The sequence below is a fragment of the Megalops cyprinoides genome, chromosome 23, assembly GCF_013368585.1.
Source record: "Megalops cyprinoides isolate fMegCyp1 chromosome 23, fMegCyp1.pri, whole genome shotgun sequence".
Taxonomy (NCBI): domain Eukaryota; kingdom Metazoa; phylum Chordata; class Actinopteri; order Elopiformes; family Megalopidae; genus Megalops; species Megalops cyprinoides.
Genome location: NC_050605.1, coordinates 18,118,601 through 18,145,237, shown reverse-complemented (window position 1 = coordinate 18,145,237; position 26,637 = coordinate 18,118,601). Strand labels below are relative to the sequence as shown.

The 26,637-nt window shown below is 42.9% G+C and overlaps 1 protein-coding gene across 1 annotated transcript; it reads right to left on the bottom strand.

Moving 5' to 3' along the window:
• Positions 1–435: 435 nt before the first annotated feature.
• LOC118770213 (solute carrier organic anion transporter family member 1C1-like) lies at positions 436–26,637 on the bottom strand. The gene is made up of 13 exons (XM_036517752.1): positions 26,588–26,637; positions 12,590–12,722; positions 11,611–11,732; positions 10,354–10,500; positions 9,954–10,052; positions 8,979–9,227; positions 8,238–8,402; positions 7,360–7,555; positions 6,687–6,852; positions 4,645–4,841; positions 2,996–3,060; positions 2,458–2,575; positions 436–756 (listed from the first exon to the last, which is right to left on the bottom strand). Exons 2-13 carry the CDS (start codon positions 12,637–12,639, stop codon positions 531–533), a joined length of 1,800 nt encoding a protein of 599 aa, XP_036373645.1. The 5' UTR covers positions 12,640–12,722; positions 26,588–26,637; the 3' UTR covers positions 436–530.

Sequence of the window (26,637 nt, the reverse complement as noted above, 5' to 3'; positions counted from 1 at the left end):
TAATTGTCCTAATTGTCTTTGTGCTGAATATTACTGCTCAACCCCAATGCTAATTCAAGACAACGTTACAACGTTCCCACAATGTTGGCTGTGAATTACCGTTTTTGGAATTAAACCCAAGCCTTTGAAGAAAAGGGGAACGGCTCAACAACAGACTGCATCAAACTGCCAGTATATTGTGCACAATTTCTTAGAAAAATACAGACACAAACTAGACTATTACTTAAGTAAAAACTTAGTTGTCTACATAAACCATTTAAAATCAAATCTTTGCTCATAAAATTAAATACAAAAATTACACTTTTATGCTACAAAATGAGTTCCATTTTTTGTTGTCGTTGCAAAACACAGCATGTACATTCAAGAAATATTATTTCAATTATATTAAAAACAACTTTTCTTTTATTTCACATAATCTACACAGGTCCGGTACAAATACATAATTTATGTCCTACGGTTGGTTGCGACCAAGGGCTTCCTCGCACGTCTCGCACGCTTCGGGAAATGGGGGGGGGGGGACGTTCCGGAAATCACAACCGCGTCTCCCTGTCGGGGTTGTAACCTGTGGACCGTAAAAACTGGTCACAGTGCAGGGAGATAGGCTCCTCCTTCCTCAGAGACTCGACCTCCGACCCCCCATTCTCCAGGGCACTCTTCTCCTCTTTGCGGATGTGCGTCTGGAGCAGCAGGAATCCCGGCACGCACAGGAAGAAAGAGACAGTCCGTAACCCCAGCGTCAGGCCCAGGTACACTATCCTGAGAGCGAGGGGGCGGGGGGGGAACGGGGAGGGAGTAAGAGAGGGGGGGGCAGAGAGAGAGAGAAAGTGATAGAGGGAGGCGGGGGGGGGGGAAGAGAGAGAGAGAAAGAGAGAGGGGGAAAGGAGGGGGGAGAGAGAGTGTGAGAGAGGGAGAGAGAGAGAGAGAGAGAGAGAGAGAGAGAGAGAGAGAGAGAGGGAGAGAGAGAGCGCGGTCAGGGTGGCATCACCAATCTTTTCAATCAGGCAAAAATAGGGGCCTTGAGACCCCAAACCAACAAAATGGTCTCGTGATCTACGTACTGAGTATAGTCCCATCAATGCTGTGATCTGGGCCAGCTGCAGAGTTTTAGCTGATTAGCAGCGGTCTGCTCCTCTCTGCTTGATTTTGACATTTTTTCACGCTCACCACTGTGCTCTGCCTATCAGACAGCATTATAGGAATATCTTCACTTGCTCCCCGTATCTAATTCTAGTTGCCTATATAAAATCCAGCCATCAGCTGTCTAAATACAGCACCACACACAAGGAGGAGCTCTGGGTGGTGGAGTGAGAGGAAGCTCTGGTGTAAATGTTGGATTAAAGACCTGCTGTCTGTGAAAAGAGAGCCAAAGCTCATTCCAATCAGAGCTATCAACCACCATGTCATACAATTTTTTTTGATATCTTGACAGTGTGACATGTGCATCTGTTCAGTGTAAATACTCCCGTCATGCCAAGATGATGCGCCTGCCTCTTTCTGAGACTTGTACTTCTGAGAGCAGTGCTGCTTTTCCCCATTTTTGACCTTGTGGAAGATGATACTACATGGACACATGTACAGGTTGCTGTCTCCGTTTTCATGTGACAGACTCTCGGATACTGTGAACAGCCTAAAACTCCCCAAGGTGTTTCCTGTGCAATAGTGTCACCACTTACGGGATGTGGCTCTCTCTAGATTCAACTAGATCCCTCTACAAGTTTTGCTAGGACTGATTGGTCAAACTACATACAGCATTATGCAGTAGGTCTAACACAGTTGAACTGCATCGCTGTCAGTGATATGTAAGTGACAGAAGCAGACCACATTACACGCATGACGATACTTAAGCAGAGCAGCGGTAAGTGACTGACAGTCCTTTAGCAGAGAAGTGTCAGGTGACAGACAGAACCTGGAGTGTGATGTGAATGAAAGCACTTTGGCAGCAGTGCTGGGTGACTGACAGTGCTTCAGCAGAGCCCTGTTGGCTGAATGACTGCAATTTTACAGAAGAGTGTCTGGTGACTGACAGCAGTTTAGAAGAGGGGTGTCAGGTGACAGACAGCCCTGTAGCAGAGGAATGTCAGGCGATTGACAGTACTTTAGCAGAGCAATATTTAGACAACTATATTGGCAGCAGTGTAGCATAGTGGTAATGCATAGGGCTTGTAACTGGAAGGTTGCTGGTTTGATTCCCTGAGGAGACACTGCTGGTGTACCCATGGAAAAGGTACTTAAATGGTACTTAACAGAATTGCCTCAGTAAATATCCAGCTGTATAAATAGGTAACATGTTAAAAATCTACGTAATCTACGTAAGTCACTCTGGATAAAAGCCTCTGCTAACTGCCTGTAATGTAATGACTGCATTTTTACAGAGGGGTGTCAGGTGATAGACAGTACATTAGCAGAGCAATATTGGATGAAACTGCATTTTTACAGAAGAGTGTCAGGTGAGAATACCTGTAGGCTGTGGTGTTGTAGATCCTGCAGGCCCCTCTCCCTCCACACCTCTTGTGTCCCCACTTCAGGCATGTGGTGTCGATGATGGCGCCGAAGTATATCGGGGCTGGGATTCCCGCTGCGGTCACGCCCAGCAGAGAGGGAAAACCTTCAGTTAACAGACACTCCCCAAAAACGTTTCAAGATACAGACACTACACCTGTCTGGGAGGCAGAATAAATTAATCTTTTGCCCTGAACTGAATCTATCTGCTTACATGCGACTCTCCTTGCAGTAAGGGCACATGCATGTTTAAAAAATAAACAGTAGACAGGTGTGTGGTAGATGTTAGGCCTAGTCTGAACAAGTTCATATCATTGCGTAATAATCATCTGACAGATTTTGAACGACTGAAGTTTCAGTTTGATGATTACACAAAAGGCTCCACTGGCAGACAGTCCCAGGCTTCTGACGGTTTAGATAAAGCACGATCAGCATTAATTTAAGCGTTAATCACTAATTGTGTCATGTTTTATCAAAAAAATTCCACAGGACTCACCAAGGGTTCGAGTGGCCAAAGTGTGCAATCCCAATGCTAAGGATTTAAACTCTGGTTTGATACACCTGTACAGACAAAACCATCACAATAAATAAACAAATTTCTGTACAGTACACATGTAGAGTACCAGTCAAAAGTTTGGACACATCTACTCATAGAAGGGTTTTTCTTTATTTTACTATTTCCCACATTTTAGAATGATAGTAACGATAACAACACTATGAAGCCACACGAATGGAATTATGCAGTGACCAAAAAAGTGTTTACACAAATCAAAACTATTTTATATTTTATATAAGTCTCCAGATCAAAATGTCTTTGAATGCATATTTCCCATTATCTTAATCAGGTGTGGCCAAACAATGTGGTAACAATAAAATAGCAAAAATGATTGAAAGGAAAGATATAATCATATTAAGGAAAATATAAACAGATGCAAAACAAGCAAGCACACTCTCATAAAGTAATTCAGTAAACTCTTATAAAGTAATTTATTTTGACCTTCCTGTTTCCCAGTATAAAAAATATATCCTCTAAACATCAGCAAATGTCAAAAGGAATATTGGTTCCCATACTCTGTTTTATTATGTAACAGCTCAAACCCAGTAGCTGACAACATGGTTAGTGAGTTCTGACCACAATACCTTCACTTTTTGAAGGTACAGTGTCAGAGCTTGGAAAGGAGACCTCTACTGTCAGAGGAAGGCAGGGCTAGCTTCTGGTCTGTTGTGGCAGGTTACTCAGACAAGCACATGAAATGATGCTTTCAGAATACACTCTCATTAGAACAACTAAGACAGCTTCTTTGGTCATTCAAAACAGGACCAGTTTGAGAAAGCAGAGGGTCGCAGACATACGCTGACCCAAATGAAGGCAAGCAGGAACAGACACTAACCTAATTTGTCCTAGACAGGAGATGCATTCCAACACGGTCAGCTGATCCAGTTTCGTGTATCCAAGAGACTCACACACTATCACTGTGCTTGTGTGTGTGTGTGTGTATGTGTGTGTGTGCATGAGAATGTGTGTATGTCAGTGTGTGTGTGTACAGAAATAGTACATGCTAAAATTGCTGCTTATAACTGGAGCTATAGTGTGGCCATATTTGCTGTCACATTGAGTGCATGTTCAGAATTTCTCATCTATCCCGAGTCATCACTGATCACACGTAACTGTAGACACATCTGATACTGTAACTCAGAAGAGTCGTGAACAGACATTATGCAAATTTAAATGAGCATATGCTTTAGTGATGCATTCGTTTGAATGTGTGTTTGCGCCAGCCAGCACTGCATTGGAGGGAGTGACAGTGTTCATAAAAAGGGCACATGTTCAGACTCCTTCTTATGATTATTATTCTCAGTTGCCACTGAATGCTCAGAATTTTTCAGTGTATTTCCGTGTATGCTCTGGTTTTCTAGCACACGATAGCTGGCAGGAAAAAATATAAACCTGTTCTGATGAATGCTCCAATCAAATCATTTTCATAGCTTTCTTTTACTTAAACAGTTCCTTAAAGAGTGCCAGAATAAGGCCAAGTCTTCACGCCCTAAGACCATTGTGCGCATCATCAGGGTGCCCCACAGGTTGTCATGGCGATCAGACGGCCCTTTTGCACTAGGTGGCGCTGCTGATCACCGCGCGCTGACCTGATGAGGAACACATAGCCCGGCGTCCCACCCAGCGAGATGATGAAGGAGCTGATGACGGAGAGGGCCAGGAAGTAGGGGAAGACCCGGTCGCACCCCTCCCGGTCCTGACAGTGCCCCACTGTGGCCGTGAGGTTCCCGGATCCCGCACCGGACGCCACCATCGCCGCTGCCACGCACCTGCAGTGCTCGAATACCTGGGGGCGCAGGTGAGAGGAGACTGAGAGGACACCGCATCACGGCTCACCATGAGCACTGAACAGAGATACTGCATCATGCAGTCCTGCTGCATACTCAGTACCAAACTAAGATACAGCAGGGCCACAATGTATGGACCAAACAAGTCATAAAACTGTATAGTTATGGTAGATTTACACTGTGATGCGGTCAAACTACAGTCAAATCAGAATTTCAGTAGAGTTACAATAGATTTACAGCGCAGCTCAGTCAAAGTAGCATTAAATTAGATTTGCGGTGGACCTACAGTGGATTTACAGTTGATTTAGTTTAGAGTTACATTAGATTTACAGTACCGCCACAGTAGATTTATAGTGTAGTTACAGTAATGTCCCATTATCACTGCAGAGGACTGATTTATACTGAAAATTATGTATTGACTCTGGGGTTTCAAGTCCCAGAACCAGGAGCACCCACATGGTCTGTTACAGGTAGTCCATCTGCAACACAATATGTTCCTGGAAACCCCTCTCTGAACCGGATCTTTGGGAATTGAATCTTGTTTTCTCAACTGAATGTCATTTTCCTGAACACGCACTTTAAATCAGTTTAAAGGTATCACAGGAAATCAAGTATTTTTGTAATTACAACACGTTTTTATAATTACAACACACTGTTCTGTCCAGAAGGGTAAAATATGTGTCAAAACTCTTTTGGCAAGAGGCAGAGCAAAGGAAAGATACAGCTGCAGCACTAGCAGGAAGCCGACAGAGAGAGGTCTGTTTATAACTTCATTTATTTAGCTGGTCAGTACATACACTTTGTGTGTAAAGGATCCATGTTTAAACCGTGCACTTTAACATGATTCTTATCTCTTAATTACTCATACCAGAAACTTTCTTTCTTGTCTCTCATCTCATTTTTTGAGGTCTTGTCAAAGTCATTTTGTCTTTTTTGAAGCCATCCACAGAGATCATTTTCAGCAGCTGTTTGAGGTTCTTGTGACTGACTAAGTCATATCTGAAAGACTGCTCTGTCTTTTTAATTTTATTTTTTAATACAGAACAAGCACAAGACTCTGTAGATGTACTGCTTACTGAAACACTTAAAGAATTCATTGCTAAAAATAAATATGAGGCAGTAAATGTTTAATGCAGTACATTTGCTGAATTACTGGTGTGCGTTATGTCTTCTATTGTACTAGCGTACTGGTCTTTCACATTTGGACTGAAAACATGTGCACTGCCAAGTCAAACCTAACGTGTTTCTCCCGAGGGGAAAGTTAAATTTACTAGCTAGTTAAAGATTTACTAGAGAACTCTTGTAATGATCTGCAGTTGTTTAAATATGCAGATCTCTAGCCTCTATTTCTTTTCATACAAGCAAATTGGGTTATTTGTCAAGAGGTAATTGCAAACAAAAGATTTTATTAGTAAAGCAAAACTGCCCAGTGGGTACTTTAGTTCACCTTAAAATGTAAATGTAATGCTTGGCAGGTTTTAATATCTGACCTAACAAAAAGAGCTAACAACTGTCCTGATATGAAAGGTGTTTCAGTCTTCAAGTATTCCTAAACTGGACAGAGTGCCTGAAAAAAATGAGGCAAACAAAAAATGATAAATATTTGCCAATTGAATTTCATCTATGTAAGCATTTTTACAGGTCACTTTTAGTTCTCTCAGAAACCATTTCATTTTCTGTGGAGATGTGTTCATATTTTGAAAGTGTAACTGTCTCGAACACTCACACATAAAGGCCTTTCCCTGGAACACTCGTCACATCTGCAGTATAGGGTTTTTATATATAACACCATAATTAATACAATGTGAAACACATACAGTTGCAGCAGCAGGAGGGCTTCTTACAGTGCTTTTCCCAGATCCGCTGGATGACTGGCAACCTGCCAGACAAGGCGAGATGTATGTCATCCCATTCTCTCCACACACGGGGTCCCACTCTTTCTCAGAGCACAGGCACCCAGAGTTGCAGTCTGCAAACAGCGCCCTCTCATGGTAGGATATTCCATCCACTCTTCGTGACGGCACGCAGAGGGAGCGAGACAGTTAGTTGGTCATTAGCTGCCAACATCTCTGAGATGCATCATTCTGAATCCTTGCATTTAACAGAGGAGACGATTTGTAAGAGTGACAACCAATACGGCAGACTGACAACAATGTAAAGTTTGACGACACACCAGTCGAAATGTGCACTGTTTACTTAAAGCACGACTGACTTGGCACTACAACTAACAAATGAATAGTCAATTATTAAAAGTCACAAACGGCAGTGAATATCACTACAGAACAGCACTGACTTAAATTGGCCCAACTCCCGCGGTGCTTGAGACAAGATTCTTTGCTTTCTGCATTACATTTTTTGCTCATCCAGGGCAAATAACACATCTCATATTTTTAGATATTACTAATTTATTCAACTGGACATTTATTACTTCAGTGGCAGATATATGGTGCTCTTTCTGGCAATCAAACCAACAGCCTTTGGGTAAGAGGCCCATCTCCCAAACATTTGCAGACCTACCCCTTATAAGACATGGTTATCCCTGCAAACTTGGAGTTCTCGCAGCCCATGGCGAAGAAGAAGAGGGACAGGAAGTAGCCCAGGAGGGAGGTCCCGAAGGCGAATTTGGCTGCTCCCATGATGCTCAGCTTAAATTTCTTCATGATCACGCCCCCGGAGAATATCCCCAGGGCCACCGCGGGGATGTTGATGACACCTGTGACGGCAGAGCGAGTTCAGGTCGCTACACACTCCCCAGCTTGACTGGTGCCAAGAACACTCACTTCCCAACAGGACCAAAGACACTGCACCCTCATTTATATCAAAGTCATCTCATCCATGCTTAAAGCCATGAGATCGAGACAGGAGAGATGAAAAACGGTTGAATGGTTTATATAAAAAAAAAAAAATAAAAAAACACTTTGACGGTTGAAAGGAGAGTACGCAGAGTACGGCAGAAGGGTACATGAATAAGCCATGTCACCACATCAGCTGTACATCACTGCACAATCGTAGTGGTTGAAATTCCATATTTCACAGAGTAGAGCCATTACTGGCCCTAATTAAAACATGCTCTTTCATGTTGAAGCGAAAGCCTAATGTCAGTTTCGGATTTACAGAGATTTAATGGCCTACTTACATTACCTTTTAAAAATACGAGCCATAAATCTTTCACTAAATGGCATGAAAGGGTAAAAACATTAAAGCTGATTTACAAAAAAACCCAAGACAATTCATCTTGCTCACAGCAGTCTGTGAACATATTTAACAGACTGAATTAATTCACAGATTCAGGGATGTACTGTTCTTTTCATTATATGTTTTACCAGCGCAATTATCACCAGAATGTCATAACTCGTATGAAAAATGATCAGGAAAACAAAAATGAAGTTACACACCCATTAGGAAGTTTGCTCTCGATGCTGATTGGCCATAATGTTGCTCAATGTATTTGGGCTTGTACGTGACCATGCCGATCAGGGAGTTGAACTGGATGATGGTCACACAGAGATAGATGAAGTACACAGGATTTCCAAACAGGTTTTTCAGTGATGGCAGAAACTCTATGAAAAGAATGAGTTTTACTGTTAGTAGTAATCATTATTGCATGGAAGCTGAAGAATACACTATGCACATTAAGCAGCAGAGGTCTCAAAAACTGCTTTTAAAATTGATAAAAAATGTGAATAGTTGATACAGGATACCATTATTAAAGGGTTACTGTCATCATCAAAACCATTCTATCAACATGTCTGTAATTTTAAGAATTACACTAATAACTTGATAAGCAGATGGTCTTATCCATGGCAACTTATTTAGTTTACATTTTACATACTGTAAGATATTGCTGAAGCAATTATGGATAAGTAGAACATCATTTACATTCACATTTACATGCATTCATTTGACAGATGCTTTTATCCAAAGCAGCTTACAAGTGAGGCAGAGTACAGCATAAGCAAAAAAAATCATCAACAGCAGAACGATAACCTGGAACTTGAACTTGCAACCCTCAGGTCGTAATGCAAGATCCCTTAACTACCCACTATATACCACAACCCCTCTCATCCATGTTGTATACTGCGTGCAGAGGCTAATACTGCAGGTATGAAATGAAAACTGTGATTACTGTCCTTCACCTTTTGCCATTTCCAGGAAGTTAGCAGGTTCTTCTGCCCTATACTTCTGCTCTCTGTGTGGAGAGTCTTTGATGAAGCAGGACTGCTCGGGGGAGCATTTGGAATCTCGCTGGGTCTCTGGCATGGGCAGGGACTTGGGCAGGAACCAGAAAGGGATAGCTGAGAGGAGGGTGATCACCCCCGCGATGAGGTACCCCAGCCACCAGGCCCCCACCCAACGAGCGTCACCCGGGGTAATCGTGATACTGTCTGTGGGGAGGGAAGGACAGCAAAGCATGCTGGGAGAAAGAATGTAATCTGGAGTCTAGGGTAGCAAAACACAGCACAGCAAGGTCGACAGCAATGGGACACAGTAAATCATGCTAGGAAAGATTTATGTGCTGGAGTGGCAGAACCCAGCAAAGCATGCTGGGAGAGTTTATGTTCTAGAGTCTTGCAATGCAATGCGAGAGAGTGTATAGTCTAGACAAACTCAAGTCGTTGAGGGCCAGAGTAGTTCGAGATTTCACCCAGCCACAGATACAGAATAATTAACTGAAGTATTTAATGAGATGGGCTCTCAGATCATGTTTTCTGGACTTGTCTAAAGCATGTTAAACCTGATTAAACAGGAACAAACATTTCCTGCTGCAGGTCTTTCAGAAGAGTCAGCCAAGAATTTTCATAACATTGCATAACTCATAAATTGTTTAGGTCTTCTGCAAATCATTACATGCTGACTACATAGGTCACATGGTCATTTAGCGTAATTAAACATGATATAATCAATTAAATTACAATGAGTCATTTGGGTTTTAGAGGAAATACAAAACACAGCACCACTCCAGATCCTAGGTAGCATGCAGTACTTGTGGTTCAGAAAGGATAGTTTCAACAAGATAACCTTACAACATAATATTTTAGTGTGAGTTGGACAGCATAGTGTCAATGGGAAAGCACAGCCTTCTGTACTGTAATTGTCACTCCTGTACTCACCCATGTCTACAAATCCAATGTCCACATATATTTTGGCACACAGAGATCCCAGTAAATATCCAAACACCGGGCCAATTATGGAAATTGTCTGAACGCAGCCTGGAACATAAAACATAAGCCAGCATGAGCATCACAGCAACCCAAGCTATTGCCAACAGCAGTTTGAAAAATCTTGGCCTCTGCTTTCTCTAGAATTTAAGGATATTTAATGGCTGATGTTTAAAACTAACCAATGCTCTAAGGTGGTAATGACACATCAAGAAAAAAATGTGGCAAATAACGTGACTGATAGCCATCTGAAAGTAGTGCACCATACACCTACCAATGAGCACATTGAGTCACTATGCACTACCACATGTTTCTTGCTCTCTCTTTCTTTGTGTGGGCAAGGATGCGGTACCTATGTAGAAGGCTGCGTTTTCCTCGCGGGCGTAATCATCTATGTACGAGATTCCCAGCGGCTGCACTGGGGTCTCACCGATTCCACGCAACACGTTTCCCAGGAAAACATAGATCCACATGGAGAAGCTGGACTCCCGTACACACCCTTAGATGGGCGAGAGAGACAGAAGAGGATAAACAGGCAGTTTATTTTTTATCTTTTTTTATCCTGAAGTTATGTGACATTAAAAGAGTCACTTTACAACTCTGTGTGACTTTATGAAAAGGCACTTAAAGACAGACATTAATTACAGAATTGAGATGAATGTCAGCTGACTTCACGAAAAATACTGAACATTTTTATTAAGATGACTGTTTGGGGAAAATGCAAAGTAACTGGTTTAAATGAGTTGCTCAGTGACTCTGTTAAAGAACCCTCTTTTTTGTATGAAAGATGAATTCAAGTCATTGCTAAACCACAAGACGTGTTGTGCTGAATTCAATTTGACATTCTAACGGAAATATTGCGAGTGATATAGAAAGTGTGACAAAAATCCTTCTAGTGACAGGCCTTCATTCCCTTAATGCCTTTAGACATTAGACAACAGTCACACTGTAGTTGTTATCATTATCATTACCATCATAGTTGTAAAAATGTTCCTACTGCCAAAAAAGTCAGTGTTTGCCCCAAATAACACCAAAACCTGCCTTGTCTTGCCTTATCTTGGAGTCTAGTCCATGAAGGAATTTTGATAATTTAGTTATCTTCTAAACAGGCTGCAGGAGACATTCTAGTAACCCAATATAACACCAAAACACTGAACATCAGTGTTGTATCACCAGTAATTTTTTATTGATGCGTGCATTCATTCAAGCAAACATTCTCTAGAATAGATAGTTGTGGAAACCATGCACATAGGTAACCTGAGCAAATATACAGCACAACGTTATCGTCTTGCATGACTTTGACAATGACGTGACTGGTTTTCTTTACACAAAAGTAATCAGGAAGTCAGTTCAATTCTAATCTGTATTTGTTGTCCCTATCTCCCCAGACATCACATTGCAATATTCAGACAGCATATATCCATATATCCATGTTGACTTCTATACTGTGTGTTGCTTGGATTGAGTTTGTGTCGGTCCCTCCATAGATCACACTACACCAAACAAATCCAAACTCGGGAGACCCACTGGAGGACTGTGCTCAACATTTTGGCAGGGACATGAGAATAGATCAGCATTAGCAAAAATGTACGGGTGCATGACATCTTACCTGCACTGGGCAGTATAGAGGGCCTATCACCTGCAGGCAGAGGGTCAGGTGAGCTTGCTGGACATGGAGAGAGGTTATTGGTTGAGTTCACTGAAGATCTAATTGACGTTTCGAACTTATAGCTGCGTACAAAACACCAATGTGACTGTTTAGCAGGGGAGGAGGAAAAAGCATCGTGCACCATTAGATAACCAGACAGGTCGAAGGAATTCAGAACAATAACAAGAAAAGGGTATACTGAGTATAGATATATACAGTACATTGGCAACAATTTGCATGCACAGCTAGTCCCATACTGCTTCAGCTGGTCATTTACACAGTGCCCTTTCTGCTTTCCAAGGTCAAATTTTCACAGAGTAATCAACTATGTCTTTGATAATCTCACAGCCAGCTCCCAGCAAATGAAACATGCCCTGTCACCCAGGCACCTTGAACCAATGTGATTCCTGAGAGCAGCGCACAGCGGCAACCAGCCTGCCAAACACCTAACATGAGATCCAATGTCTATACAGTGCTGATGTGTTGACATTCGCAGATCTTTTAAATGTCAGTGTGTTGACATTTGTGGTTAGTTTAAATGTCAGTGTGTTGATGTCAGCAGTTGTTTGAAACACCAATGTATTGATGTACTGTGCTGATTGTACTGAGTAAATACTTCCTGTTAAACATTCAGCTGTGACACTACGTGGGTGATAACACCTTTGTTATAATGTACCGTTATGCCTGTTCTGTAATTTCAAATTCTCTAATGAAAAGAGCTAAGGTTTAGATAATAACATACACATAACAAGTTAGAGATGGAGACAGCGTGTGAATCTAAAAAAATCACCCGCTCATTTAATCATAATGGCAGAAAGTAATGTAAAATAATAGTAATAATGGGACCATTGACACGAATCTAATCTGACAAGTCTCCATCCATTGTCCAAGTTCTGAGAAATTAATAAGGGTTTTGTGTGAACTGCTCAGACCTACTCACCGTCCAATAATGAAGTGTGGCATCGCAATTAGGAATGTCCCGATAGACATTAGAAGACAACCAATCGCAATGATCTTTGGCCTGTGTAGCTTGGCCCCAAAGTAACTCACAAACGCTATCACCAGCAAATTACCTGGGGAAAACGCACGAGAAAACGTTTCAGATGAGCAGGTGAGGAGACAGATCACCTAAACCTCAACACAGTACCACCACTGCTGATTGAAGCACCTCGGCCAGAAACATGACATCGGCCAGAATCCAGACCTGGAATGTGAGGACAACGTGGTTTAGAACACTTTGCTTTTCTTTTTTTTTTTAGAATGTCGCAACAGCTATTGAGCACTGGCCAACTGGCAGCACCGGTGCATGAAAACAGGTGAAAAGGCTTGGTGAAAAAGCCCAACAGATAGTCTCCTCTGTCTGCGGTCTGCTGTTGCTTTTCAAGGTTGCGCTCGATGCTGTCCCACTCTTCACGGGCCGTTGTTTGGCTGAACCATGCAGGGTTCCGCACTGAGTCACCAGGAAATCAGGTAGCACTTGAAACCTTGGCGCAGAACATTACATCCGCGGTGGAAAGGACCAGATCGAAAGGTCAGCACATTGGTTTTGCATTTTGTGTGTGCACCGCTCCATTGTTCACATTGGGCGTTTTCCACAAAAGTTGCATAGGGAAGTCCTTCCGTCTGGAGACATGGCACAAAGTCCATGCGAAGCTCGCCAGTCAAATATAGCCGCTCTGAACCCTTGCTCCCCGGTGGTCTTCCACTGTTTTTCAGGGACACAAGCGATTTGCCTGCGACAGCCAGGAAAAACAAATAATATAGACTCCATGGCTGACCCAGCTCACTGAAAGAAGATCTGTGATGCTCCTGGAACCACTGCTCTGTTCCCATGGAAACTCTGCTTGCTGAAATGTGAATGCAGAACCAGTGGCCTCTGGGATCTTGAATGGGGAGGTTGGTCTGAAAGCCACAGTGACCTGCAGTTGTTAGCACTTGGCCAGTGTAATCTCAAAAGAAAGAGGGAGCAATTAACACCTGCCCTCCCTTGCTGAGTTACGTCTGTGCTCCAGCGCAATGTCTGTAGAGCTCGGGCCCTCTATCCCAACATGAATGGAACTATCAAGTGTTATCAGCCTTGAACCAACCACAGTGTTTTCCAATAGGGAGCATAGGTTTAGTTTGGATCATTAAAGTCATTTATTGACAGCCTATGGTATCGCCATTCATTATGGCGTTCAGGAAGCTTTCACTAGTTTGACACAAAGTGACTCAGTGGAACAGTGGCTCTCAGTAGGTTTATGACTCCACTTTATGCCTGTGCTCTGTGCACTGCTCTTGACATTGATATTTTACACATCTCTCTCCAGATAATGGTGGTCATTCTTCTTGTTGAAGAATGTTGGTAACAGCTGTGGTTTTTCTTTCAGTGGCCAGTGTTGGATATATTTAATTTCAACAACCCAAAAATACTTTTGAATGTCTTGCCCTTTTCAAAATGTCTGACCTAACTGACGTACAGCTGAATATATTGATAACAGTAACAGTCCATTCCAAGAGTAGTTCATTTTTTCTAGAGGATGCATACATGGCCCATCCACAATGTTTTTTTTTAAACATCAGTGCATAAAAATAGTTTACTGGGGACACCAGTAATGCATATTAAAAACAATACCAACCTATTTCAAAGCTTCCATCTATAACTCCTATTAAGTAGCTAGGAATATCAAAGCGCCTCTCCAGCTGGGTTATTGTGCTTTTCATATAGCTCCCGGATAAGGCCTTAGCGAAATAGGCAAAGGACAAGGCCCCAAGGAACATCTAGAAAAAGAGGGAAAGAGAGACAAGAGACTTTTAACTGCCCTTCATTCAAAATGCTTAAAAGGTTCGTTGTAATAGTGAACATTGCATCACTCTGCATCACCTTCCTCTCAATCTCACCGACTTTTCAATCAAGCTGTTTTCTTTGAGTATTGATTTATATGCAATGCAAATTAAGAGTAAGAAGGATATACAGTGGACCCCCCTTATCCACAGTTTCGCTTTCCGCGGTTTCAGTTACCCGCGGTCAACCGCGGTCCGAAAATATTAAATGGAAAATTCCAGAAATACGCAATTCAAAAGTTTTAAATTGTGCGCTGTTCTGAGTAGCGTGATGAAATCTCGCTCCGTCCCGCCGGGGACATGGATCATCCTTTTGTCCAGCGTATCTACGCTGTATACGCTACCCGCCCGTTAGTCACTTAGTAGCCGTCTCGGTATATATAGGGTTCGATACTATCCGCGGTTTCAGGCATCTGCTGGGGATCTTGTATCATATCCCACCGCGGATAAGGGGGAGCTACTGTACCCAAAAAAGATAGAGAGATTGCGAAGGAGAGAGAGAGAGAGAGAGAGGGATGCAGAGAGAGAGCGAGGATGAGTTGGAAAACGTGTGTTTGCAGAGTGTGAGGCAGACTGGGGGGGCCCGTCTCCACGGCGATGAAACACAATGGGGGGAACCTGGACAAAGAGGGGATTAGGAAGAATAATCTTGCGCGTTTGACGCACCAAACCGCAAGGCCCCGGCCAGTGACTCAGGGATGGTAATTGGAAACAGGTGAGCATCTGTGTCAGTCTGCTCTCAGGAATGAAAATAAAATCAGAGTGGCAGGGGGTAGGGGGGGGTGGCATGGGAGGCATCAAAGAGGCATGCCTATTTTCAGCGGCTATTCTCAGTCATACGGCCCCTCCAAAGACCCGTCTGTTCCACCGTTCTTCAGCAAAAGAGGGATACGTAAGGAGTTATACAGAAATATACAAGGACACGTTTACCATTTGTTCCCTCTCAAATAATATATAAATATCTGTTCTGAGGGTGTTTTATTTTTATTGAAAAATAAATGACTGATTAAAACAGATGGGTGATTCATCATCTTTCATTCAGGTACATTTCTAATTTAAAAACCTGTTTGGTGATGTTTGGAGGTGTCTATTCTTTACTGCATCAGCATTAGTTATAAACAGTAATAATAACAATTTGGGGCAGAACTTTACTCTAAATATAAGGTATTTAGGAGGAATTTTTGACTATATTTTTGAAAAGATATGAAACTGACTTTTTTGAGCTGTGCATCATAGCAGAATCTGCCTTATTTGGAGGCAAAAAAATGAAAATGCCCAATAATATAAGGACCCCCGGGATTGCATCTGGCACAGTCAAAGGAGGACTCTCCTTTGGACCCCCCCGCCCCGCCCCACTGGGTGCTCTGTGTCTCGTGCGCTCGGGGAACGGGGTGGCAGGGCTCTGAGAAAAGAGAAGCGAATTAATCACAGCCCGGGGTTTCAAATTCCCCGCCGGCCGCGTGGCACCCCATAAATCCAACAATCTTAGCGAAACGCCCAGAATAACAAAGGTGACGAGCAGCTCCTGAACTCGCATCCCTTCAGGTTCGGTCGGAGCCGCGCAAACTAGCTGCCCCGGTGTGTCTCCTGTGTAGAAAGAGGTTCCTCCTGAGCGCCTGTTGGTGCTTTGTCTCTACCAACCCTGTAAAGCTGGGTACTTTGTGTTTAGACGGTGAATAAACACCAATGAAGAAGCAGAGATGCCTGGTGGTTCCTGTGGTTACACAATGTACCTTTTGGAAATACAGCGTGTTTGGGGGGGGCGTGTGGATGTGTCTGGTTTCAGCAGGAATTAATGCGAGGTGACTTCACTACTGCCCTCCTACCTGATGAACATCTAACAACAAATCAAAGCTGATCTAAAAGATGTGTCTTGTTATGGGAACAAGCAATTACCTTTACTTTCCCTGCACATAAATACCACACAGATGTGGAGGAAAGATTATTCATCCAGTTATTCATCTTCAAGTGAGTATTATTTGCAGATAATATAAAAAGCAGTGATTTTTGATTGGTTATTAACCAAAGAATCAGTACACATGGGAAACAGTCTCAATGGAGTGTAAGGAGGACAAACTTTGCTAAAATGTTCATCAATTATTCATTTCTCTTATTGTTTAGTACCAGTCTTGCTGAAAAAAAGACTCACAAAGTAAAGAGATCTAGGCTGATCTGTAAAACAGAGTGGGTGGTGGCTCTGCTGGGACCGGAAATCACTGGTGTATTTCCTTTGCTACCTCAGCCTTGACCCCTCTTGTACTACAGTGAGAAGTCTCTAGCTATGAAATGAAAACAGTGTTTGGTTGGCACCATACCACATGGGAAACATCGCCATAGAAACACAGCATCAGGCTGATGTGGAAACCAACAGCTATGAGTTCTTTTAGCAATAGGAATGCCCACTTTCTGCTGCTGAAGCCTCACTTTAATTATTGCTCGTCACTGCCAGTCCAAAGTCACTGCCAGCCACCCCCCCCCCCCCCAAATTCACTCAATGACGACTCTTTTCGAGGTCCACCCTTACCCAGATAATGTGAAAACCAAACATCTTAGCTGGACACACTGAAAGAGCATCCAATTCATTATTTTTCACCTCAGCACATTGGTATGTTTCCCATGCACATCAGTAATGAAACCAAACTTTGTACAAAAAAGGTTGGGCCACTGGGGGCCGGTGCTGTCAACCCCCCCAACCCCCACCCCCCCCCCCCCCCCCCCACCACCACCACCATCCCCACTGACACACACACACACACACACACACACACACACACACGTACACACACACACACCTCTGTCAGAAAAAACAATCAATTATCTCTGGTAATTATCATCTGGGCAGGCGGTAGCCGCAGAAGAATACGACCCTTGTTTCTGGGGTTTTTATAGCTCTTTTTGTAAACCCGCATTTTCAAACTGGGTCACAGGGGCCTAGTCATGCCCCATCACGTCCCCCTATTGTTCACCGCACCAAGGGGCTTCGGCACCGAGCCCTCCAGAACAGAGACCCCGAAGGGGGAAACTGACAGGAGCGCCGTGGGGCTGGAGGCCTCAGCCGGCTCCGCGTCCAGGAGACTTTCAGCTAATTGGCTGACCCTGAATGGGAGACGCTTAATTCAGAAATTGGAAGCAGATGACAAAGTCCTGCCTCTGACGTGCAGCACATCAGCTGAGAGGGGGCTGAGAAGAAAGTTTTTTTTTTTTGTTCTGTCATTTTTTTCGTCTCGCTGTCCTCTGAGACCTGTCATTACCAAACAAGTGCATGTCACAATGCTGAATACTTGTACTGTATTATATATGCGAAATCAATTTTAACAACTGGACTGCTTGTAATTAAAGCATTGCACTACACATCTCTTCCCAATACTTTCTAGACTATTTGTGTATGAGTCTCACTGTGGGGTCAAGAAAGAGAGAAACAGAACCCACAAGGACAACATGACCCCAACTCAAAATGAAATAACAAGAGTTAGTTCTCTTTCGTCAATTTATTCTTCTTGCCAAGGGGAAAAAAAGGATACGTTTCTAAGTGAAATGAACTGTATAAATGTGTTTTATTTATTAAATGTGCTATTCTACAGGGCAAATGGAGACATGATTAATTTGAGATTGTTTATGGTAAATCGCGCATTAAGGTGCAGTACTGTTGACTGTCTCATGCACTTCTAAGTTTCTGTAATGCGTCTTAGGACAGAAAACCTAATTGCCAATTAACACATTTCAACATTTCAAGGTGTGGGACAATCTCTGTGTGGGGGAACACTAAGGATAGCAGGCATACTAAAACACGACTGTCTTCCTTTCTACCTCTGATGCTAGGAAGAATATGTTAATGAAGACAGATAATGAAATGCAAAATCAAAATGTTAGAGAGGCGAAGCCAGCTACAGTAGTGGTAACAAAGATACAAACCCTATGGAGAATAAGTAAACAGCTGTATAGGCTAGCAATCATACAGAGAACAGGCAAGAAAACTCAACCACTCCTGTCTACTACAAAACAATGAGACGAATTACGAATTACAAGAGCATTGCCTTTCCAGTAGTCAGGTGTTCTTGATAACCAAGCCACAATGTCTCATTTTTGCATTAATTTAAACCATTCACTCCACTTTGTATTTATTGTCTTCATATTCATATGGTTAGCAAACAAATATGTTCTTTCTCATCCAAGTACTTCTATGCTAAAACTGTTAATAAATACCAAGCAGGTATGAAAAAAGCAAAAGTTAACATATTGGTTGTTGGTATGCCACTTTTATCTGGGAATGCCAAAACTGTACCAAGCTGTAAATATCAATTTTCATTAATCAAACTACAATGCCTGAGCATATCAGAAGTACATTTTGAAAACGTGAATTTTGATGTACGCCAATCGGCAGCTTATTTCTCATGTGCTTGTAACAGTCCCCACTTTTAAGACACAATGTGCTCCAGGAAGCTTTGTCTTACACCAAACTGTGACAGCGGAGATTATGTTCCTGCTCTATATTTTCCACAATAAATGGCTATATAAAATGGCATTAAGTCAAATATTCATAGGACATTAACACTGTAAAACAGATCTACAAATTAATACAAATATTATATATATATTATATATTCAGCGTTGTGACATGTGATACTCATACGTGTTGTGACATACGTGGCACCATGTGGCATTCAGGAATAATAGAGAACAGGAAGCTGCAACCAGTCTGTGGACAGACGTTCAGGGTGTTTATTAAACACCTATCTGTGAGTTCACTGAAAGAAATCAACAAACTACAAAAAAAAAAAATCAAACAAAAATCTTTCTGGCCTTTTCAGAATTTTTTTTTTACTTCACTTTGGCTTGCAAGCGCTGTTCCTCACTACCCAGGCTCTCTCTCTCATAAATGTCAAAAATGTCATAAACTCAAATGATTTTAAACTGATCTACCTTGAAAAAGGGCCTGCCTGTAATTTGCTTTCTCATGATGTCACTTGATTTTGGGCGCAAAGTGGTATAATATACCTTTAAAGGTACGTCACAGATATTTAAAGATCATTCAAGATTTGGTGTGGCTGTTTAAAAGTACAGTAATGGTGAAATCTTATTTGAATATTTAAAGGTTACAACATGACATGTAGACTATTTCCTTTCAGAAGCAAGCATTATTTTCTGGAAGCGGTACAGTCTTTTGGAAGAGATACAACACTGTTCGGCTATGCTGACAAGCAGTACGGCTCTGACATACTCTGACTCAGCCTGACTCAGAAAAGTTCTCAGGAATTCTGCCCAAATATACTGGGAGCAAATTCTCCACATTCCTGCGGGGGCACTTCCTCTGAGCCACCAATCAGATCACATTACATGCGCCGTAAAACCTGTCTTCAAATACGCTGCAATAAACACCTGCGCCCAAAACTCTGCCTCAGACTTCGAAGTCAGCTCTTCCCAGCACACTCAAGATGCCCTCCTGCAACTTCCCCATTGGAGCCATTTTTGCGCAAAGGGGTATAGACTGTTGCTAAAGCCCCTGCAAGCATGTGCACGAATCCTCTATGGAGCTAGAGTGTTTGGCATGTGCTGCTGTAATACAACTGCTGCACATTGCTGGTATCACAATTAATTAATGGTGTCAGAAAGAACAGTCCAGCAGGGCCCATACCTGCTTTCACCCAGCTAACAAAAGCATTCAGTTTCTAACAAAAACTAAAAATTAGCATTTTGTTCACATGACAAAAATATTACAATGGGAGTGTTTTTTAACCCACTGTCACAACATGAATTGATGTTAATGAGGGGATTGTTACATAGTGGAAATGTGCATGTTATGTTATACAAATTAATATGCACACAATTAATATGTCACAGCACAGTGTGGTAACATACAGACTATTCGAATGTAATATTCTTGCAACACAGTGGGTGCAATGATAATGCTCCCCAGTAATATGAAGATGAAATATATGATAATATACTGTGAAATGTGTTGTTCAGACCAAGAATATATTACAATACATTTTACAAATATGAATGCAAAGCAGACATATATTGCAGTATACCAAAATGGCAATAGTTTACATAGTTTCAATATACCGTCAGAGCTGAAAATATATTATCAATATACAATTTTTTGTATGGGTTAGTCTCAGTAGGAAGATTCCATACATTTATTTTATCAATGTCAATGTCAAGCTGCAGCACTTTCAAAGAGTAAAATTCGACCGTTTCTGAAAGCTGAATCCGAGGCACTTATAACATTAGCTCCACAAGCATACGTCCTCACCATGATTCATTTCACTGCCACCTGACAAAAAGGTTTGCGACCTGCCTGTCGATACTCGTTGTACCAGGTCCTGAACATCACGCAAGTGAGACCCCGCTCACATTTCTAAAAATCAGAGTGAGTGCAGCCACCTCCCTTAGCACAGCGCTAATCGGCTTTTGCCGGCCGTTGCTGTGCCATGAGTTACAATGTGCCCTTTCTTTTGACCACTCTATTTATACTTTCAGTTAGCTATTGTGCTCATTGTGTCCAGCGCCCTTTTTAGTAGGGGCACGTCCAGCTCACTCGCAAATACCGTAGGTGAGGTATGGCTCACGTGAAAACGGCACGTTCCTAACCCCGCTTCGTGGAAAAAAAAGAAAACAAGCAAGAAAGCTCTAGAGATTTTCTTTTTTTTTTTAAAAAAAAAAAAGCACCACACTGTGAGATTTATTCTGCTATGCTTAAGGGGGAGGCAGACACTGGAGGCCTAAAACCACACCCAGCTTGGTCGAATTTCCTAGAAATAGTTGTTGTTTTTTTTATTTTGCTGCTTTAACAGATAATCTGTTATTAAGCGGCTTGTTTTCATTATTGTCTAATGCAGGTTTAATCCCTCAGTGAGAACAAGCCTCCTGTTCTGGTTTTCTTCTACCCCAGTATAATGTCAAGAGAATTTTTGTAAGGCAATCAAATGCCCTCCAGGCCTTTTGTCAGAGATACAGTCCATAGATAGTTTTGGGATGTATAATGCAACTGGCTCATTTTCAAAGGAGCTTCTCTTCCACAAAACCAACATCTGTACCACTGGACTGAATTTTTTACCCCCAAAATGTTACACCTCTAAATCAACACTGCGTAATGCACCCATGGTTAATTGGTTTTTCGTGCTGCCGGTGCCTTCAGCTGTGATGGTGACCGCCATATGCTTGCATTACACCACTTCAGGAAGGCCCTTGGGTTGCAAGCCCAGGCGCAAAACTCATTGTCTTGCCTCTAACTCAAACTTCACGCCGCTAATATTTCACCGCGACCTGCCACAGACAGCAGACATTAAAGGAGCTTTGCATTTTACGAGCTCCATGTAACATTTTAAAATTGGATCGAGATACTTCTCTGTTCTTTCCCAATTGTGGCGAGCTCCGGCCTGTTCTCTCCGTCCCTCAGTCGTAATTCACACTGGAAGTGAAGTCGTTTTTATGGGTTCGGTTCACAAGCTGTGGCACCAGCTTGTTTTTCATTTTCTGCGCTATCCTCCCGGGACTAATCAGCATCGGGGTGTCCCCCTTCCATGGGTTTCGGGGTGAGAGAGGGGCTCCTAATTCAGTGACCCCGTCTGGGGGCGGAAGGGACTTTGAACATGAAATAGATCCCCGTCCCACGCCTCTTCAGAGAGTAACTCCCTTGTTTCCCCTCCCTCTGGATCACTGGGGTCTGACCCAATCGGGGCCGGGAAGAAGATCCACAGAGAGGGGGGGCTTACCTTTTGACCTTACCTTTAAGCCGATGATTTACCAGCATGGGAATTTCTCCTGCTCGTGAGTGATCCTTATCTGCTAATAGCGCAAAACACTAAAAAAAGAGAAGCCCAGGGAGTTAACCATCAAACAGGGGTACACTAAGTTTTTTGGCTCTTCCGGTTGTAGCTCGGCAGTCACTATTAGCCAGATGCTGGCCCACAGGGAACACCCAATCAGTTCGCTCTCTGCCTCCCTCCACAGATTGACAGGGACGGCATGGATGCAGGGCTTCTCACACGGGGTGGTAGTGTAGCATAGTGGTAAAGAGCAGGACTCGTAACCAAAAGGTTGCCGGTTCAACTCCGTCCTGCAGCACTGCTGCTGTTGCACCCTTGGGCAAGGTACTTAACCCAGAATTGCCTCAGTAAATATCCAGCTGTATAAATGGGCAACATGTAAAAAATTGTAACCTATGTAAGTCACGCTAAATAAGAGTGTCTGCTAAATGTCAATAATGTAATGTAATGCTAAGAGAGGGATACTTGCTGCTACCCACAAAGCATGATGTGCCTGTCTATGGTACCCATTGAGGGAACCAGTCTCATCTCTAATGATTCAATGCATTAAAAAGGAAGGGCGTTCCAACACACCCCTCCTGATTCACTCCATTAAAGGGCAAAGGGCACTCAAATTCATCCCTGGCCAGTAAATAATTACGACTACAGTGTCAGATAGTGAGATAACAATAACCATTAATCTTATTAACGAATGTACTGATATTTTCGGTTTTCGGGGGTCACAGGAGAATGCATGTGTCAGGGGGGCCTTGGGCACAGAAAAAAGAGAAGGTTATGAGGGCAATAAAACAGCTTGTTTCGGTCTGTGACACAGCAAAGAGATGCGTTGTCTCCAGTCGCTCTGTGGAATTGAAATTGAAACCCCAGAGGGCATGCCTGCGTCAGAGGCTGTCATTTCACAGAGGCATTATTCACCCTGAAACCTGTGACCCTGAGCACAGACTGTTCTTACAAAAGCCCCCCCCCCCCCCCCCCTCCCTGCCCCACCCTGCACCACCCACTACCACACGCCCCTTCACACACACGCACCCCCAGCAAGCAGAGCACATCAACAGCCCCACAACTAAGAGCACAGTACTACAGCCACTGTGACAGCTAGCTGTCACAAACAGCACAGTACTACAGCCATTGTGATGGCATTGACCACCGTCCCCCATGTGGAATTCCACAGGTGAGCCGCTGTTCTTGACCGCACGCCACACAGAATCATCGAGCCTGTCACCTGCCTGACACCTCTGCTGTTATCGCCTGCTTATCTCGTCCCATAAAGTGCTGGCAAAAATACAGCCTTTCCATGCAAAGCCGTTCAGCCCTTCTCACGCGAGGAGCCCCCCCGGGCAGGCTTTCCGTGCAGAGGCTGTTCACCGCATGACGAACGGGCCGCTTTTTTTTTTTCGGGAAGGGATGCTCTGGGCGTTCAGGTGCGTGGCGGCTATTTGCACCCAGAACACCCTCCCGGGGGGTGGGATTCTAGCCTAGCGAGGGTGAAATATTCTGTAGGCAACAGTGTGGGACACTGCTGCTGTTCCCTTGGGCAAGGTACTTAACCCACAGTTGCCTCAGTAAATATCCAGCAGTAGAAATGGATTACACATAAAAACTAACCTGTGTAAGTCACTCTAGATAAGAGTGTCTAATAAAATGACAATAATGTAAAGTAATGTAGTAAAGTGACTTCAGGCAACCAGCAAGCAGAATTGTCCTCTCTCCCCTCCACACCCAGCTCCATAGCAATGAAAGCCACTGTGTCTGGTAAGTTAAAAGGGGGCCCACAACATTTGTGACCATTACCACAACACAGCCATGTTATTTGTATGCAGTATCAGTGCCTGTACGTGGGAAAAAGGGGGTTAGATACTCAATAAAAAGTGACAAATGCTGATGTTACTGGTTCCAGCTGAGCAGTAACAAGCACTCAAAAATGAATCAAAGATCAGCAGTGTGGGATTCTTCAGCCCAAAAAAAAGACAAGCAGCATCTGCACAGCATCGACTCTAAAGCAAAGAAAAACAAGCAAACAAACCAAAAAAAAACTCTCTTTATGCTAGCTAGCTTAATGGGTGCGGGTCCAATTGAAACCACCTGACCATAACAATCTGCCTCAACCTTCATATAACTGCATTTGCTGCTGTGAAAAGCCATTTAAGCGCCCACCCACTTGTGTTCATTAAACACTAAATGTAATGGCCTTTTAAATAATTATGCTACCGCCGAACACACCACTGGCCACAACAGCGGGAGGTCCATGTTTTTCCTGGTCGAATGTGCATCGATTTTATCATTCCAACTCAAGACTTTCCTTCAATCTAACCACTTTTCACCTGTGAACAAGGTGTGAATGTGACAAGCAATGGCAGGCGTTTGGACCCGGGGAGAGGGTTGGGGGGGGGGGGGGGGGCGCACTGGTGATTTATGGGAGTGAGAAAGAGACTGGAGCTTCACGATATCAGCAATCAAAGTTACTGGCACAGCAACAACAATACGGCTGCTGTCCTCACATTACAGAAACACTCAATGGGACAATGGGTGGATTGTTATCTTTTCTTCACACCAGCACCACCGCACAGCCTAATTGGCGTTTGCCTAATTAATGTATTTTAGCGCGGGCTGCTGCCTAGAATAGTATTACAAAACAATTTTGATATGAGAAAATGGATCATTTGTTTAATTGCATTTAACTGCATTTTTAAACAGCTGTCTGTTATTGAACCACTATTCTTCAGAACCTCCTTGTGTTGCTGTCTTTTGGCCAGTCAAGACGTTTTGCTGTGGTGTTGTGAGAAAATCATTCACCCTTTCTTTTTTAAACTGCCCAACATCTGCCTAATGGGAGGAGTTGGATCACCGTGCAAAGGGTTAATGGTTCCTATCTGAATATATAACTACATGTGTTAGGAAGCATAACAGCATTTGAGACATGCTGCAGCTATTTTCAATAAAGCCCTATTCAAGCCACCAAAGGCTGGTCTCTGAAGGTGCCAAAGCATTTTATCAATACAGAAAGCTTTGAAATGTCACCTGTGTTTAAATATTATCACTATCATTAGAGTTATTTTTCTAAATGCATACCTGAATATAAGCTGATGTCAAAATTTTACTTTTTTTTTAATTTTCACTTTTACTTATTTTTTTTTTTAACTTTTTTTTTTCTGGAAAAACCTCAATAGGTGTTTGACAATGAAGTGCAGGAAAAACATTTACCTCTGTATGCACCATGCAAACACCATGTCAGTGGCCAATAGGAATAATGAGGTCTGGATACATCTAGCTTAAACACTTTCACGTGGTTTTCACCTTTCAGAAGCGCAGCTCTCTGTGTCTTAAACTTTTGCCTGATTGAAAACTAAATTTAGGTAAGGAATCAAAGACAGCTGTGCTGCTGGTTAGAGTCAGGGGTTTAAGGTGACAGATAAGACATAGAAGTAAGGGAAATGAGCCAATGGCCACAAGGTTGCAGGATCTATTCCTAGGTAGGCCAACTGAGCAAGGTAGTCTGGCCTGAATTGCTTCAGGAAACACACGACCATATAATGAATAACATGTGAGCTATTTAAGTCACTGGAAAGCAAATACATCATCTAGAAATCACAGGGGAAGGAAACTCTGATAAGTCACAGATTTCACGGGAAGTCCCTGATCTGAGATGTGTCATTATGAGCCTAATGGAGGTGTACAATGTGTGTCAGCCAGAGAGGAGCTGGAGTGAAAAGCACTGTAATATCAGCTCATCAGATGAGTGAATGGACCAGTGAATGGATATTGATGGGGCAGTTGAGGCTGTGTGAAAAACAGCAGTGTATGTGTGTGTGTGTCGGGGATTTTGTAGTGTTTTCCTCTAGTGAGCCTTTTTTGATACATATGGGATAATGATCTACAGCACTTGATAGCTTTACTCATTATGGAGTACGTGAAGCTTCATCTTCTCATTGTGTGTGTGAGGGGCATATTTGTAACTGGTGTGAGGGAGATTGTTGAATTTTGTGCAATAAAGAACTATTTAATTAAACTGTACTGATTGACTGAGGAGAGTTTCATTCTGACAATGGGGTCCAAAGGCTTTTTTTTTTTTTTTTGAAATAATCATCATGGTTAACAAGCTCAAACACTCAACTGTTCCCCTCTCTTTGTCTGTTTGAAGGGAGACTGGGGGCTACAGCTAAAGGTAGTGCTGCCCTCATAACATCACAAAGCATGGTACTAAGGCAGGAAACAAGGTCTAATGTTAGCAATCTCTCATGCTCTTCCTGGGTGGAATTATCAAAAGGAATGTTGTTGTTTCTTAGGTTTTTTGTCAGTGTAGAAGCCATCAGAAAGTCATCACCGATTGGACGATTCGGTCCCCATACCTTGAGGTTGGAAAAGCAGGAGCGTTGGCCTCTTGAAGAGCAGGGTCTGC